The sequence below is a fragment of the Bombyx mandarina genome, chromosome 04 (genome assembly GCF_030267445.1).
Source record: "Bombyx mandarina strain Sakado chromosome 04, ASM3026744v2".
NCBI lineage: Eukaryota > Metazoa > Arthropoda > Insecta > Lepidoptera > Bombycidae > Bombyx > Bombyx mandarina.
Window position 1 is genome coordinate 8,159,631 of NC_143211.1, and position 16,036 is coordinate 8,175,666.

General features: G+C 36.7%; 1 protein-coding gene and 1 long non-coding RNA gene across 5 annotated transcripts; both read left to right on the top strand.

The window, feature by feature from the left end:
• The first annotated feature begins 699 nt into the window (after window positions 1–699).
• Kap3 (kinesin associated protein 3) lies at window positions 700–15,409 on the top strand. 4 transcript variants are annotated; one of them, XM_028185112.2, is made up of 12 exons: window positions 700–860; window positions 1,393–1,563; window positions 1,699–1,937; window positions 2,039–2,603; window positions 2,686–2,786; window positions 3,147–3,374; window positions 3,444–3,615; window positions 8,613–8,840; window positions 9,258–9,376; window positions 9,892–10,036; window positions 14,075–14,147; window positions 15,150–15,409. In XM_028185112.2, exons 2-12 carry the CDS (start codon window positions 1,407–1,409, stop codon window positions 15,256–15,258), a joined length of 2,136 nt encoding a protein of 711 aa, XP_028040913.2. In that variant the 5' UTR covers window positions 700–860; window positions 1,393–1,406; the 3' UTR covers window positions 15,259–15,409. The 4 variants fall into 4 exon arrangements, with proteins under 4 accessions (XP_028040913.2, XP_089596409.1, XP_089596408.1 ...); XM_028185113.2 differs by lacking the exon at window positions 700–860 and adding an exon at window positions 933–1,089; XM_089740282.1 differs by lacking the exon at window positions 1,393–1,563 and having other exon boundaries at window positions 726–860.
• LOC149503104 (uncharacterized) lies at window positions 3,722–8,362 on the top strand. Its single transcript, XR_016325774.1, has 2 exons — window positions 3,722–4,109; window positions 4,995–8,362. It is a non-coding gene; the product is annotated as an uncharacterized LOC149503104 (long non-coding RNA).
• Window positions 15,410–16,036: the final 627 nt, after the last annotated feature.

Consider the following 16,036-nt stretch of genomic DNA (forward strand, 5'->3'; position numbering starts at 1 on the left):
AACAAAAAAAGAGTAATTTCGAAAGAGAACAAACGTGTTTTGTATAAGAACAATCGAAAATGAATATTTACGAGTCATTAAGGATGAAAAAATATTAAAAATTGCATTAGAGGGGCTAACTTGTAGGTATATTTTTAAATATTTTTTTTAAATAAATAAATGCAGAACAAACAATTATTAACAGTGAACAATCATGAACAATTGATGAACAAACGAATTAATAGAAAATAAGTATAAAATAGGAAAAAAAATTTTTTTTGAGGGGCTAACTTCATTCACCTGTTGTTTTGTTATATTTTGAGACCACTGAAGTAGTTTGAGACTTTTTGGCGGGAGCGCGAGGAGTGAAGTTGTGTGATTTGTTTTATTTTGTCTATTTAGTATTTTTCAGGTTTAAATGTGTAATAACGATAGTTTATTAACTATTTAATATCTGTGAAAGTGCACAAATGTGGGAAAATGAAACAAAGCCGCTGGACATAGGTTCTCGGGATACTCCAAATGTCCACTGAAAAAATCTCAGTAAATGACCACCATTTTACTGAGATTACATATCGTCCCATATCATCTCATTTAATTCATCGCAGCTAATTAATGTCCCAAATTAATCATCTTCATTTCATGTCATTTCACTCCATTATGTCATTTTTCATAAAAATAAGACATGACTTAAAGGTCTTAGTTACCAGGTCATAAAATCCCATAAAAAATATTGGTATGTTTTTTTTTTCTGTACTTAGTTCGAATATATTGTAAAATTGGAATAGTTTTCAAGTTTTATTATTATCTTATTTTTATTTGAACCGCTTAAAAAGGAAAGAATATTTTTTGGATTACCTAACCTTCAGAAAATCTCAAAGGCAAGTTCCAAAGTGAATTAATTGATTGCAAGATGGATCCAAATTTTTACGCTATTACATACATATTGCATTCAAGGGTTGAGCAAAAAAATTGTATGTCATTTTTAAATCAATTCAAAATGCTCATACATACTATCGACTTAATATGTAATTAGAAATCCTGTTCATGTATGGAAATTACGTTAAATCCAACAAAAAGACTTGATATAAATACGGAAAATTTGAACTTGTATGCATTAGAGATTTTTAATTAGACTAGCTGTACCCGTCGGCCTCGCTGAGCATTTAAAATTGACATTATTATTTCTCACTCCCACAAAGATTCTCATCATTAACACCCCCGCAACTGGTGTAGGGAGTCCAACACTCATATAAATATTAGCCTATCCATTAAGTATATGTATTTTCTACATGAAAGCCAAGTTTCAAGTCAATCGGATGCACGGTTCAGTAGTTATAACGGAACATCCATAAAAACCACTAGATTTATATATTAGTATAGAAGACCTAGAAAATGATGATTTATTTTCAGTGTCGAGAGAAACAATGAGTCCCGTGGAAAGTGGTCCTGTTGCTGTTTTGCACCATGTTGATGATTATGTAGAATTATTATATGATGATATACCTGAAAAAATTAAAGGATCAGCACTCATTCTACAACTTGCTAGAAACCCTGATAATCTTTTAGAGTTGGCTAGAAATGGTAAACTATATGTTTTTTATTTAACAAATGAATATCTTTGAACAAAATAATTTTTGGTTATTTATATCAAACACATCACAGAAAGAGTATAGCATATTTCTTAAAAAAATAACAATTACATCGTATACATTTTAGAAGCATTACTTAGTGCCCTGTCCAGAGTCCTGAGAGAAGAATGGAAACGAAGCATTGAACTAAGTACCAATATTGTATACACATTCTTTTGTTTCTCAACCTACAATGAATTTCATCCAGTTATTATACAATACAAAATAGGATCATTGTGTATGGATGTAATAGATTATGAATTAAAAAGATATGATCAATGGAAAGAAAAAGTTGAAGGAAAAAAATCTATACTAACCCCTGATAAAGTAAGCAAATACTACTATAAAATACAAAATAATTTAAATGAATACCAAATACTTAAAAACCAGTCATAATCTTGTTTATTTAAATAAAATTTACTTTTCAGAGCGAACTCCCAAAAAGTAGGATTCCCGAACCAAAGCGGCGACCTAAATCAGGCACTTGGGCTGTTGCAGATGTGAATTTGCAGAAATCTAGATCTCTAGTATCTAGCTATCATGAAGAGCTGTGCAGTGCTTCAGATGAGTGCCTTTCTAAAAGTGATGAAGAACAATTGAAAAGAAAGCTTAAAACTTTGTCAAAGCGACAAGAGCAACTTTTAAGAGTTGCATTTTACATGTTACTCAATATTGCAGATAATGTAAAGGTTGAAGAGAAGATGCATAAAAAGGAAATAGTTGGTCTTTTAATTGGTGCCATGGAAAGGCATTCAAATATTGATTTACTTATACTTATTGTGTCCTTCCTTCAAAAGCTTTCAATTTTTGTCGAAAACAAAAATAGCATGGCTTCTCGAGCCATTATAGAAAAGTTAGCACCCTTATTGGATTCATCAAATGCTGATCTTGTAAATGTAACTTTAAAGTTATTATTTAACCTTACTTTTGACACAAAATTACGCAATAAAATGATTAAACTTGGACTATTACCAAAGTTCATCCAATTTACTAGTAAGTGATTTAAATTAACTTGACTTGTTAAAGTTTTTTCTTCTCCACCATAAGATTTATTAATTGAACAATTTTTTGTTAGGTGATGAAAAACATATAAATTTAGCAATGAAAATACTCTACCATTTGAGTATGGATGATCGCGTTAAGTTAATGTTTACACAGTCAGACTGTGTAAAATTGGTAAGCACATATCTAATCACTTGACTCTAACTTTAAAATTATATATATTTGAAATTATAATTAGCCAATCATAATAAAATTACATTTCATATAACCAGTGCTATGGTACAACAACTTCCCAGACCTATTATTGCATTTACAAAGGATATGTAATAAAATACATCTATTTTAATCTGTTCAAGGAAGAAACGTATAGTAATATTGAAATGTATTAGTGATGGTTCTTATTCTACTTTTAATAAAAATGATTACTATGTGTAGGTGTATAAAACATAGATACATCACAGAAATGACATGTAAGTCAGCATGTGCTTTAGCTTGTAATTCAGCAAAAAAAATTAACAATATATGCATCTGTAGTTAACGGACATGCTGCTGTTGAATGTGAATGCAGAATCAGGAGGCTCTACAGATGTTTTGTTGGCATTATGTGTAAACCTTGCTTGGTGTGAGCGAGCAGCGCACCAAATGGCTGCTGAAGGCCGACTTCGTGAACTATTGGCACGTGCTTTCCGGTACTGCAATTCTGTACTCATGAAACTTGTTCGGAACCTTTCCCATCATCCACAAAACAAACCACTTTTTTTGGTGAGTCTCAAATTAATAAACTTGCATTTGTATTTTATCTTACATAAAACTTAACTAATATGCTGGTAGGAATTCGTCGGAGATATCGCGGGAGCCATAACTAGTGGCGAAACTAGTGAGGAATTTCACATTGAATGCATGGGGACTCTCAGCAACATACTCAATCCAGAAAATATAGATATATATGCTGTAGTAGAAAGATATAATCTGATACCTTGCATCATGAAAATTTTGGATCCAGGTATGATTTTAAAAACACTGAATAGAAACAGCTTTTGCTTTCAATAAGACAGGTCTTAATTAAAATTGCTCCACTATTGCATATCTATCTTGTTTTGCTAAAGAGCTTATTATTACGGTTTTACATAACAATAAAACCGATATTATGTGCCGAGAAGGAAAACATACAGCATTGTATTATGAAGAAGCAGTGTGTACTTAGCTTAGATTCCTTGTCTATGTCCAACCATAGACCGTCAATTTAGTTCCATCTTTAGCCGCTAGGTGCTGCCAGCAAGTATAAAGGGAGCGCAGCCATCTTTGATCTTCATAGTCTTCACCAGGAAGAACTTCCTGCAATGCTGTATGTTTTCCTTCTCGGCACATAATATCGGTTTTATTGTTATGTAAAACCGTAATATTGATGTGCCTTTGGAAAACATACAGCATTGTATTATGAAGACGTGTTTGTTATCTGCTGGTGAAATTATTAAGCACAACGCTATGATGAAATAGGTAAAGCCATAATAAAATTATGAAGCGCAATGATAATGTTCATAATTTATATAATTATTAAATCGAAAAAACAGTTGTTAACTTCCACGTTAATTCAATAATTCAAAAATATTTATAAGTTTGTAATAAACATTTTATCTTGTATATACAAGAAAATGTATAATTGTATAAATGATGTATATACATCATGTAGAAGTAAATGTGTTGAAAAAAAGAATCGTGAGGATCTTTACGAAGCTCTATTATTCGGCAATAATTATTGTAAACGTTTGGATGATTTGCAATTGCCTCTAGAAAGTATTTCGTCCATTGGTTCATTATCAATCCATCTCAGAGGCTACTGCTGATCTACCACTTCTTAGAGATGCGTTGATGCCATTACCTCGTAAGGTTGAACGAAGACCAGTTTCCAATTACAGTACGGGATGCCGCTTTTGTGACAACACACATAGTTAGAAAAAAGTCCTTACGAATCTTACCGGGCATGTCTTTAGTTTCATGTTTAGAAAGCACTTATGCAGATTATTGACGAAAATGGATTTCAATTTTAGACCCAAAGACTGGTATCAGAAAGATGTTTTTCTCTGTTATCAAAGAAACTGTCTTTAGAAATGTTGAGCAAAGTAAGGTCATTAACTCTGCGTCCCGTAGCCAGCAACATGGTTGTTGGTGTCCTTCAAGCTACATTGAGGCGTGATGTGGTGGCTGGGTTTGAAGAAAACCAGTTTAGAACTATTCTCGGATCTCATGTGAATGGGACTACACTTAGTAAAATTGTAATAAGTAGTTGAATTTTGTTTAGCTATTCCGATGGCTTTTTTAAATTAGCAATTTTTATTAGAGAGCTTGAGAATGTTTGCTGTCCTACATGTATTTCGCCCACAGAAAGTCGACAGCGCTGCTTTATGATGCAGAAGGATTGTTTTATAGGCAAAATTTTCTTTTTTGGAAAAGAAGAAAGAATTTGGCAACATCTGCAGACTTAGGATCAATTTTAAACTGTAGCACCATATGCACCATCTTCTAGTTGCTGGTAAGTATGCTGACAAAGTGGATTGACACCAGTTAATTTTCAACAAATCTTCTCCTGTTTAGACCAGTCATCATTTGTACAACCTCCCCCCCCCCTTTCTAAGCTTTCAGGGTTAATGTTTAACCTGTGGAGGAGGCAGGTTTTGGATTTCGTGCGAGTTATCTAGCGTTCGGGATCTGAGGGCTTGGAAACCCAAATGCTTTCGCTCAGTCTGGGAACACTACCAGGTAGGTTCCCTAGACACTGTTGAAGTGAGTCAGTACTTTGGGGAGAAGGTTGAGAGGAGGAATTCTCCATGCTAGTTGCATCCTCTACGGTCTGCTGAAGGTATCCAATCTTGGTCGGCGAATGGGTTTATATCCGGATGACCCCACTTTCGAAAAACTTTTGTGGTCACTTGTGGTAAAAAGTGCCATTTCGCAGGTTGATTTCCTCGTGATAGCCTGTCGGCTATGATGTTGTATCTCCCCGAGAGATAAGCTGACAGTTATCTTGAACTTATCGCTTAGGTTTAAAAATCGAAAGGTCAACGTTAGTGAAATACTTTCAGATTCATTTTGATTGTCACTACCATTGCAAATAGCTCTTTTGTGGGTGAGCCGTTTCTGTTGTTGAGCTGACCATAGACAGGACGTTAATATTTTGTCTAATTGTAACCCCTACCCATGTCCGAAGCTTCCGTTGCCAGGAAATGGTTGGTTTTGGGTCTCGGCAATGTTTGACATGTGGCTCCGCGTCAGCACTGCATTTGTAACCCCTACACATGTCCGAAGCTTCCGTTGCCAGAAAATGGTTGGTTTTGTGTATCGGCAATGTCTAACATGTGGCTTCGCGTCAGCACTGCATTTAATTGTTAACACATGCAGGATGGCCTGTTTTTTACCCCTTTTCTTGAAACTTCGCAAGAAAATTTGCAAGTTAGCATAGATTGATGTAATTCCGTCAGAGTTTGAGCTAGGATGTTGTTGAGTGGCCACTTCGTTTCTCGCAATTTTCCATCGAATCCCTAGACATGTCATCTCTTGAACCAGTGTACTAATTGATTTTTTGTAAGGCTGACTTGGCAGCCCAAATAATCCAAGAGCTTTACAGCTTATGTGGCCTGAAGACTCAACTTGGACTTCTTTTGATGGACCTGGTGGGATTTGCGTAGGTGGGATAACACTCAACATCCCTTTGCACGCAATGTTTCCGCGACCGAGCATGCTATGCAAGCAAAAAAGGTGTATTTGTCTTCATGGACCAAGAAAAAGTCGCGTAGGTAGGTTAACATTTGACTTCCCTATGTACGTAAGGTCTTCGCGACCGAGCGTGCTATGGGAGCAAAAACGTTTATTTGTCTTGGTGAAACAAGATCATGTCGTGTAAGTAAGCTAGTACTTCGATTTTGCACGCAATGCCTCCGCGACCGAGCATGCTGTGGAAGCAAAAAGGTGTATTTGTCTTCAAGGACCAAGAGAAAGTCGCGTAGGTACGTTAACATTTGACTTCCCTATGTACGCAAGGTCTCCGCGACCGAGCATGCTATGGGAACAAAAACGTTTATTTGTCTTGGTGAAACAAGATTAAGTCGTGTAGGTAAGCTAGCACTCGACTTTGCACGCAATATCTCCGCGACCGAGCGACCGAGCGACCGAGCACCCTATATAATGGAAATTGACATGCCAGCCCAGATAATCCAAAACCTTCACAGCTTCTGCAGCCTGAAGTTTCAACTTGGATTTGTTTTGGTCGACCAAAAGGAAGTCGTCTAGGTAGACTAGCACTCGAGTTCCTTTTGCACGCAAGGTCTCTGCGACCCAGCATGTTATGGAAGCAAAAAAGGTTAATCCAAAAGCTTCACAGCTTCTGCAGCCTGAAGTTTCAACTTGGATTTGTCTTGGTCGACCAAAAAGGAAGTCGTCTAGTAGACACTAGCACTCGAGTTCCCTTTGCACGCAAGGTCTCTGCGACCCGCATGTTATAGAAGCAAAAAGGTGTGGCTCTGAAGCCAGACCGAAGGGTAGGCATGTCATTTCATACTAACTCATAAGAAGGTACCGATTCCTTCCTGGAGGTACTGATACTGGTACCTTGGTACTGATCCTCAAGAAGTATCGACGAAATTTTGCGACTGATACTAGAAAAATATTCCTGAGAAATGTTCAATTCTATCATCCAGTCCCCTGGGTGGAGAAAGTTTGGTACCTAGGTGTCCGAAAACAGTTAGGTGTTTTATCTTTACGACCTTGTTCAACTCTCGAAGATCCAAAATTGGACGCATTGATCCATCGCTTTTCTTCCGCAGAAAAAAGGTAGTTTTTTTTTTTTTTTTTTTTTTTTTTTTTTTTTTTTTTTTTTTTTTTTTACGGTAGTTGGTAACCATACATGGTTTACAAATTATTACAATTTTGGTGGCACTCAGTGCCTCCCGTCGGTGTCTTCAATTGCCCCCCTCTGGATTGTGCCAGATGTTACAGACTATGATTGTTTATAATGTTTGGCTTACCTTTTGTAAGAGATCGTGACAAATAGGATTGTAGCCCTCCGAGGGACTGAATAGATTTCAATTTACTATTATCAAACAAAAATTCCTCAATGAGTGGTGCGTTGGCAACAGGATACTTTGTTAGAGACCACGGAAATTAAACTTTGACGTGTTATTTCTATACATACGGCCCTTTTTTCCGTATACAATTTAAAACGCTTTTTACGGGTAACTTGTACGACGGAGACGATTTGTCAAAGTTTTCAGTAATTATGTTACAAAGATTATTAGTTTAAATCTGTTGTGTTTTTGTCAAAATTTCCGTATTGACGAGATCAATTTGTTTACAACATTTTTCGTTACATTCAATTGTTACACACAGTTGATGCATTATTAGATTTACAACGTCACTGACCTGGAGGGATAACGAGCCGATTCGAAGATCGACCGTTACCTTTGAATCCCGTCGTTTCTTACGCAGAGACTCCTTTTGTTCTTTTTCGCTTGACGAGCTGTTCGAACGCGAGGCGTCTCCATCGCGTCTCGCCTGGACATCTTCCCTCTCGGAAATTATGGAGCTTGACTCAACATCACCTCCAACAGATGACGCGTGATTCATGGCGTCCGATGATAGGATTGGTAAATAATACTCGTAATGATTGCAAAATAACACTCATAGAAACACAAAATAAATATTTTTTGCAATTAATAAGAAGTCGAATAAATATTTGTGGACTTGCGACTTCACAGTACGAAAGTACACAACGCTATGAAGATCAAAGATGGCTGCGCTCCCTTTATACTTGCTGGCAGCACCTAGCGGCTAAAGATGGAACTAAATTGACGGTCTATGGTTGGACATAGACAAGGAATCTAAGCTAAGTACACACTGCTTCTTCATAATACAATGCTGTATGTTTTCCAAAGGCACATCAATTGTAATTTTTGTTAAAACCAAGTCTATAACACGGTTAATGTTTTGTATGTTTCGACGACCGTGTAGAGAGCGGGAGCAGTGAAGAGTTATTACTGGAGGGCGTGGTGATGGCGGGCGCAGTGGCGGCTGAGTCGCGGGCGGCGGGCGCGCTGGTGCGTGCGGGCGCTGGGCCGGCGCTCGTGGTCGCGCTGCGAACGCATCAGGCCGACGACGAACACGTGTTGCAAACTGTCTTCGCCTTCCGACAGCTGCTCTCGCATCCCAAAGCGGCCGAACACCTCGTCTCGCAGACAGGTCCAAATTTTTATTATGTTTACTAGATACTGACATAGACTAGATACTAGATGACTAGATACTAGGTGACTAGATACTAGATGACTAAATACTAGAGAGACTAGATACTAAACAATTATGTCCAATCCAAACTGATACCTTTTTTTTTACGCTGGAGAATCCGTTTACGGTTACCTGGTCGGTACAGACCGGGTTATGTCGGACTCCGGCGCCTCCAGAGAAGAAGAGGGAGAAGAGGAAGACCAAAGTCCTACTACTGTTCTCGTAATGAGAATTTGAACCATTGGATTTAGATTAGTAGTTTAGATTAGTAACTAATATTAACGCTTTTAAACATATACCAAACGAATTATAATGGTAATAACGGATTTTTCCTAACTATTAACAAGTTCTTAGTGATCATTCATGGGCTTACAGAAGCTCCTGCATATCTCATTGATCTGATGCAAGATAAGAATGCTGAAATCAGGAAAATGTGTGACTCTTGCCTCGATATTATATCACAAATGCAGAACGAATGGGCGGCCCGAATAAAGGTATGCATGGTATACATAAATCAAAATATTTTTATATAATAAGTGTCTTATGCGTTCATAATCCGATTGTGATGAAACTTGTATAGTTGTTGAAAGTATTCTAGCAAAGATTGCAGTTATAGTACCATCGATCATTGAATTGCGTACATATTATCTACTATATATATATAGCTGTCTGCTGATGCAACTTACCCCTACGGCTCTAAGATGGGTACTGAAGCTATTTGAGAGAGCACGATAAATACGAACTTTTCCGACAAATTACAAAGGAAAATCTTTTCTCACTATATCTGTATACACATGCATCATAGACAAATTACGTACATATATGTGGTATTTTTACCGTTTTGAACACTGTGATGACATGTAACTGTAACTATACTTGAGACCTTAAAACTTATATCTCAAGGTGAGTAGCGCATTTACGATGTAGATGTCTATGGGTTTTGGTAACCACTTAACACCAGGTGGGCTGTGAGCTCGTCCACTCATCTAGGCAATAAAATAAAAAAAAGGTGGAGAGGTTCCGGTGCCACAATGGACAGTGGCTCTCCGTGGTGGAGACATTAGGGGCGGAGGGAGGTGCGGGGGACGCGGCCGACGATTTGCCCCCCTACCTTTCCGCCGAGTACCTCACCACACACCGGCTTGCCACCTCCGGTAAGTACTTGCTCATTGGTCTTGGTAATTACCGAGATAATTGGGTAACTGACTCATTTCGTTTTTTAGCCGATTTCAAAAAATGAGGAGGTTCTCAATTCGACTATATTTTTTACCTCACAACTTTTTACTGGGTGAATCGATTTTGATGATTCTTTTTTTTTATTAGAAAGCTAACGCTTCCCGTGTTGTTCCATTACAGTCCAGTTTTCATAATGGTATCCATGAGAAAACCATAAAATCTTAAATTTGCATTAAGTACCTGCGCGACTAACAAATGAATAAGTCAATAACTCAATATCACGCCAACCGATTTCGATGATTACTGTTTTTAGTGTACATTAATTTGTTTTTGAATATCTTTTTTTTTCTATTTGAAGTTGGTTTTTGTTAAAGCATGTCTATTTACAATTAAAACAAACATTATTAAAACAAATTAGGCAGGTTTAATTCTACTAATATTATAAATGTCAAAGTTTGTGAAGATGTTTGAATGCTTGTTACTCAACCACGTGTAAACGGTTGAATGGTTATGCCAAAAATTTGTCACAGAGATACACCATTTCCTGAATAAAAGAATTAAAAGACAATAATACTTTTTATTCTGGTAATGTTTTTTCTCTTGATGATAGTTCAATTTCAATCTAAAACCTTAGTTTTGAACTTATCACTAACATGGCGTTAACAAAATGTTTCTGTGGGATAAGAATTCAAGTTTAGTTATTATTTTAATTCGGTTTTAATTTAACAGAATTTATGGTTCGCCTCTTTGTGACTAGATGGTGTTGGCGTCGATTTACATCGTTCCATGTTTTCATTATCGTGACATACATAGTTAGAGGATCAGTGGATTAATATTGAAGCCTCTAAAGGTGTGATGTGATAATATTGAAAATAACTTGGCTTACTTTACGAAACACAAATTATTTTACGAATAGCTATTATTAACAATGACCATTTATTAATCCCATGGCCAAATGCTGAAAATGGTAGGAATTCATCTAGGCTCTCCTTGCATTTCACATGGTCAGCTATACAATATCGACTGTGACTTGCTCAAAATAATAGATCGTAGTGGATCTGCAAAAACACAATTAATTTAATGTCCATGTTTTTTACTCAACCAACCATATAATCTGTTGAATGAATTTGGATAAAATTACTTCTTGGGAAAGTTACTTTTTGCGTGGGCAAAGCAGGGAACAGAAGCTAGTAAATAATAAAATTAAACAACTTAAATCGGCAAAATAAAATTTGTAGGGTTTGATTTTCCTGTCATATTTTAATACAACTAGAATTACTAAAAAGAAATATACTCGAGAGCAATGAATGCGGGTCACGTAAAGAAACCTATTGTTACGCCGGTAAGAGTGGTCACTGGTGGTAGGACCTCTTGTGAGTCCGCACGGGTAGGTACCACCACCCCGCCTATTTCTGCCGTGAAGCAGTAATGCGTTTCGGTTTGAAGGGTGGGGTAGCTGTTGTAACTATACCGAGACCTTAGAACTTATATCTCAAAGTGGGTGGCGCATTTACATTGTAGATGTCTATGGGCTCCAGTAACCACTTAACACCAGGTGGGCTGTGAGTTCGTCCACACATCTAAGCAATAAAAAATAAAAAAAAGAATAACGCCATCGGCGAATAGTTGAACGAATATCGAAGGATCTAGTAGCACCTAAAACTCTTAAGTACAACGCCATCTTTTGTCAGATAGCGGAAACAATACTAGATATGTGTGGAATATTTTCGATGATTCTAGGGATGAGATATCGACTATAAAAGCGTTGCAGGGGTGGCAAGTGTTTGTTGAGTGTTTTAAGTGTTCTAAGCGTTTAATACAGTGTTAACTTGCAATTCGGTAGAATTTTTATTTATCGCGAACCCCAGCGCGTAAAACTATAAATCTTGGAAACTAAGAATGCCAGCTTAATAAAATAAACGGTGTTTAATAGGCAATGTAATACCCCTTAAATGAAAGTAATAAAATTTATAAGTCACTACATGTTATTTATTAAAAATTACATAAAGAAGAAAAAACTGCTGATCTCGCCTTAAAACACAAACAGGAAACATGACATGTTCATCTCGTGTAGGTAGTCATTCACAATGAAACCTGTATGAGGTCGGGCATGGTCATGCATAAAAATAACATCTTCCCCCAAATTGATCATAAATGGCCCAACGTGTTCATTAAGGATTTCTTCCAATCTTCTATCTTACGCTAGTTAAAGGGTCATTTTCTATGAACACCAGTTCTGTGCGACTCTCAGATGAAATTCCGGCCCACACAAGTACAGACCCACCACCGTAGGCTACTTTTTCGATTATGCATGCTTGCTTGAATCGTGCTTGTAGAGCATAAATTTTGATTCTTCAGAGAGCATAACTTTCGAGAAATCTTCAATAGTCTAATTTAAACGGTTCTGGGACATCTTAGTCTTGAAATTCAATCACCACGCTCCAGTTTAGAGCCATTTGCAGGTCTAAGTGGTTTCAAGTTAGCTTAAACAACTCGTCGTCTTACTGTCCATGCGCTTAGGTTACGTCCTCTGAGGCATCGAGACTGATTTTTAAGTTCAGTTCCTGTAAGAAAGCGATTACGACGCATGGTGTTCACCAAGTATCGATCATCTCGTGCTGTGGTACACCTAGTTCTGCTTGTTCCTGGTCTGCGTGGGTTAGCAGCGACATCGACAGCTCTGGCTATATCGCGCTGACTCCGGCCGGTTTCCATTATTTCGTAAGGATTCTGGTGCATTCTTCAGTTGTAAGCGACAAGATTACAGGTTGAATAATAAATATTGAACATTATCATTAGGTATGGTTTATATACCCACTTAAATGACAGATTAGAAACAAAATAAAAATCAAATGCAGTAATTTCGTAGTTTCATCTTCGAAAGTCTCCTTTTAAACCTACCCACCAAAAGGTTTAAATAAACCTTAATTTAATGAGTATTTAATTGTCTACTAAACACAATTTATTTCATTAAGCTACCATTCTTAGTTTTCGATATTTATAGGTTTTTAAGTGATAAAATCCAGAAGTGATCTGGATTCATTGCTCTCGAGTGTATAAGTAGTTCTGAGATAAGTGTTTAAATATTTAGTGGTGATTGAGAGGAGACTCTTATCCGACCCAGGCGACGAGATAACGCAAATCCGCCGTCGCTCGATACATGTCTTGTCGGATCCCCCGTACATGATGCTTTTAAGCCCCTCAAGCACCAGTCATCATCCTCGTCGAACTCTGCAATTAAGATGGAGAATTCGACGAGCGAACTCACACATTGACACAGCTCACTGAATTTCTCGCTGGATCTTCTCAGTGGGTCGCGATTCCGAGTCGGGGTTATTTCTACTGAGCACTGCTGCTCTGGCTAGGCTAGTGTTAGCAAATTCTCTCAGGTTGAGTCCGTGAGCTCACCTATCCGTCCGGGCCTAGCTGGAATGACCAGTTAGGCTACTGCAGAGACTTATGGCACAAAATTGATATGGCAGCTATGAAGATTGACGCGAGCACGAAATTAAAAAGTTTGTAATATTCTATTTGCTCAGACATTTATTTTTGTTAATCGTCTGTATTTGTGGTTAGCTTTTGTGAGAAAAAATATACCAGATTATAAGAAGAGGTAGTTGTATTTCACCTTGATAATAAATCGAGTCATTAATTTAATCCATATACTACACGAGATAGGTCCAGGAGAACATCTAATTATGAAGACAAAACTTAATAGGGTTTAATACACGTTTAGCCATGACTTGACGGTAAACCTGAAGTATGTTGTCATAAACAGATCTGTGAACTAATTGCCGTAGATTTTTACGAGTGAGAAGACTGGCAATGTAAGCCAGGCAATGTAAGAAAGAAGGGAAAACGATGAGTGTGCTACGGTCGTTTAGTTTTTGTTGCAAGGCTACTTACTACACAGTAATGAGCTAGCTAGAACTTGCATTTTTATTGTATTCTAGAAGTTTTGTACCAGTAACATATTTTTTTATGGTAATTTAATTATAATCTTATTATATTTTCAGACTCACAAACGTCAATTAACGACGACTCAGATAGCCTGTCGGGTGAGGTTGATCTTAATCGCGTCGAAGCCAGGTGAATAAAATTGATTAACACTGTAAAATATTATACATACTAACATAACCAACTTAAAGTGGTCCGTTAAGTTAATTTGTACCTTTAAGATAATATCTGGAAACACTGTACTGTTTTTTATAAATTATTCATTAATGCTACTAATAGATAATTACTCTATCCCTAATATAACGTGGCTCTATTGTTATATGTGAAAGTGCTAAGATCAAAGTAAAAATATTCGCAATTCAAGTTTTCAGATGACATTTCTGACAGTGTTTTGGCAGCGGTTTGAAGTGAAGGCACACGCCTTTGCTCCTGCCGTTGTCCGTGAGCGTGAGCTTATGATCGCGTTTGTCACAGGAAAGATGAAAGATGAAGATAAATTAGGGAAAAATGAAATGGGATATGATTAACTTAGGAATTTTTAAGAGAACCAGTGCGGTGCTTCTGAATACTTGTAACTACATATATCTCGAGGTGGGTGGCACATTTACATTGTAGATGTCTATGGGCTCCAGTTACCACTTAACACCAGGTGGGCTGTGATCGAAGCAAAAAAAAAATTGTCGGACATATCTATCTATCTACTCTTCAATTTTAAATGTACAATTCGGTTCGCTAAATAAAAGTTATTAAAATTATACATGTTTTTCGATAATTCATGATATTTTAAGTCTCAAAGAACTTATTTATGAAAGACTAATACAAAATAACTTTTTTTTTAATTGCTTTGATGGGTGGTCGAACTCACAGCCCACCTGGTGTTAAGTCGTTACTGGAGCCCATAGACATCTACAACGTAAATGCGCCACCCGCCTTGAGATATAAGTTTTATGGTCTCAGTATAGTTACAACGGCAGCCCCATCCTTCAAACCGAAACGCATTACTGCTTCACGGCAAAAATAGGCAGGGTGATGATACCTACCCGTGCGGACTCACAAGAGGTCCTACCACCAGTAAAAAATAAGATAGATAATGTCTAAGAAATATTCGAATAATTAACTCTAACGTCTTTAAAGGAACTCTTCAGACGAGCACAAAGGCGAACTTTTCACTTCGACGGATGGCTCGTCGGGGAAGCTTTCGGATATCGACGGCCCTACCAGTGATATTGTACTATTCACTTAATTTAAAATAGTTTTAAATAATCACATAGATGCTTAACACGTATTAGTTTTTGCTTCTATTAATCTAGCTTCAAATAGAAAAAAAAGCGTGCAACTATTTGTTATTTAGATTGTTCTGATTTATATTAAAATAAAACAGTAACAGCCTAAAATGTTCGTATGTAATTTAGACTCTACATAAATTATTTATTTTTCCAGCTTATTTAGTTTTTAGTAACGACATATTTGGTGTCTTCGATCACAATCAAAGCAAATTAATCCTGTAAATAAAGCCCCACACTTTAGTCGATATCTTACAGAATATGACTCTAGGTTGCGATTATAGTAACTGAATAAAGATCTCAGTAATGTATGAAGAATACTTGACGCCCACTAACGCTAACAGCGTTTAACGATGTATTTGTGCACTGTGAAGTTTTAATAATCAAGCTCTGATAGGTGAAGTCTATATATTATGATGATCTCAGTATTAAATAAACCGCAGTTTTCTTTTTTGGTACAATTAAATTTACAGTCTGGCCACAAATACTGTTATAATATATAAATAAAGATATTATATTTAAATTTAGAATGTGACTTTCTCTTATATTCATTACTACGTTATCTCATTTTCGTAGAAATCTGTGTTAAAGACTCTTGTGTGATTAAAATAAGCTAGGTAATAAAGAGAACCGAATTAATGTGAAAATATTACAATATTACACATTTGAAATTTTTGTAACACTATCTGCAATACTACTTTTTGTCAACCGAATGTTTGTGTATATAACTATTTTATG

Bases quoted from the DNA above. Each gene is read 5' to 3' on its own strand.
- Kap3 (XM_028185112.2), top strand. From the start codon at position 1,407: ATGAGTCCCGTGGAAAGTGGTCCTGTTGCTGTTTTGCACCATGTTGAT. The intron at 1,564-1,698 runs GTAAACTATATG...TATACATTTTAG, and splicing joins TTTAGAGTTGGCTAGAAATG to AAGCATTACTTAGTGCCCTG. The intron at 10,037-14,074 runs GTAAGTACTTGC...TTATATTTTCAG, and splicing joins ACACCGGCTTGCCACCTCCG to ACTCACAAACGTCAATTAAC.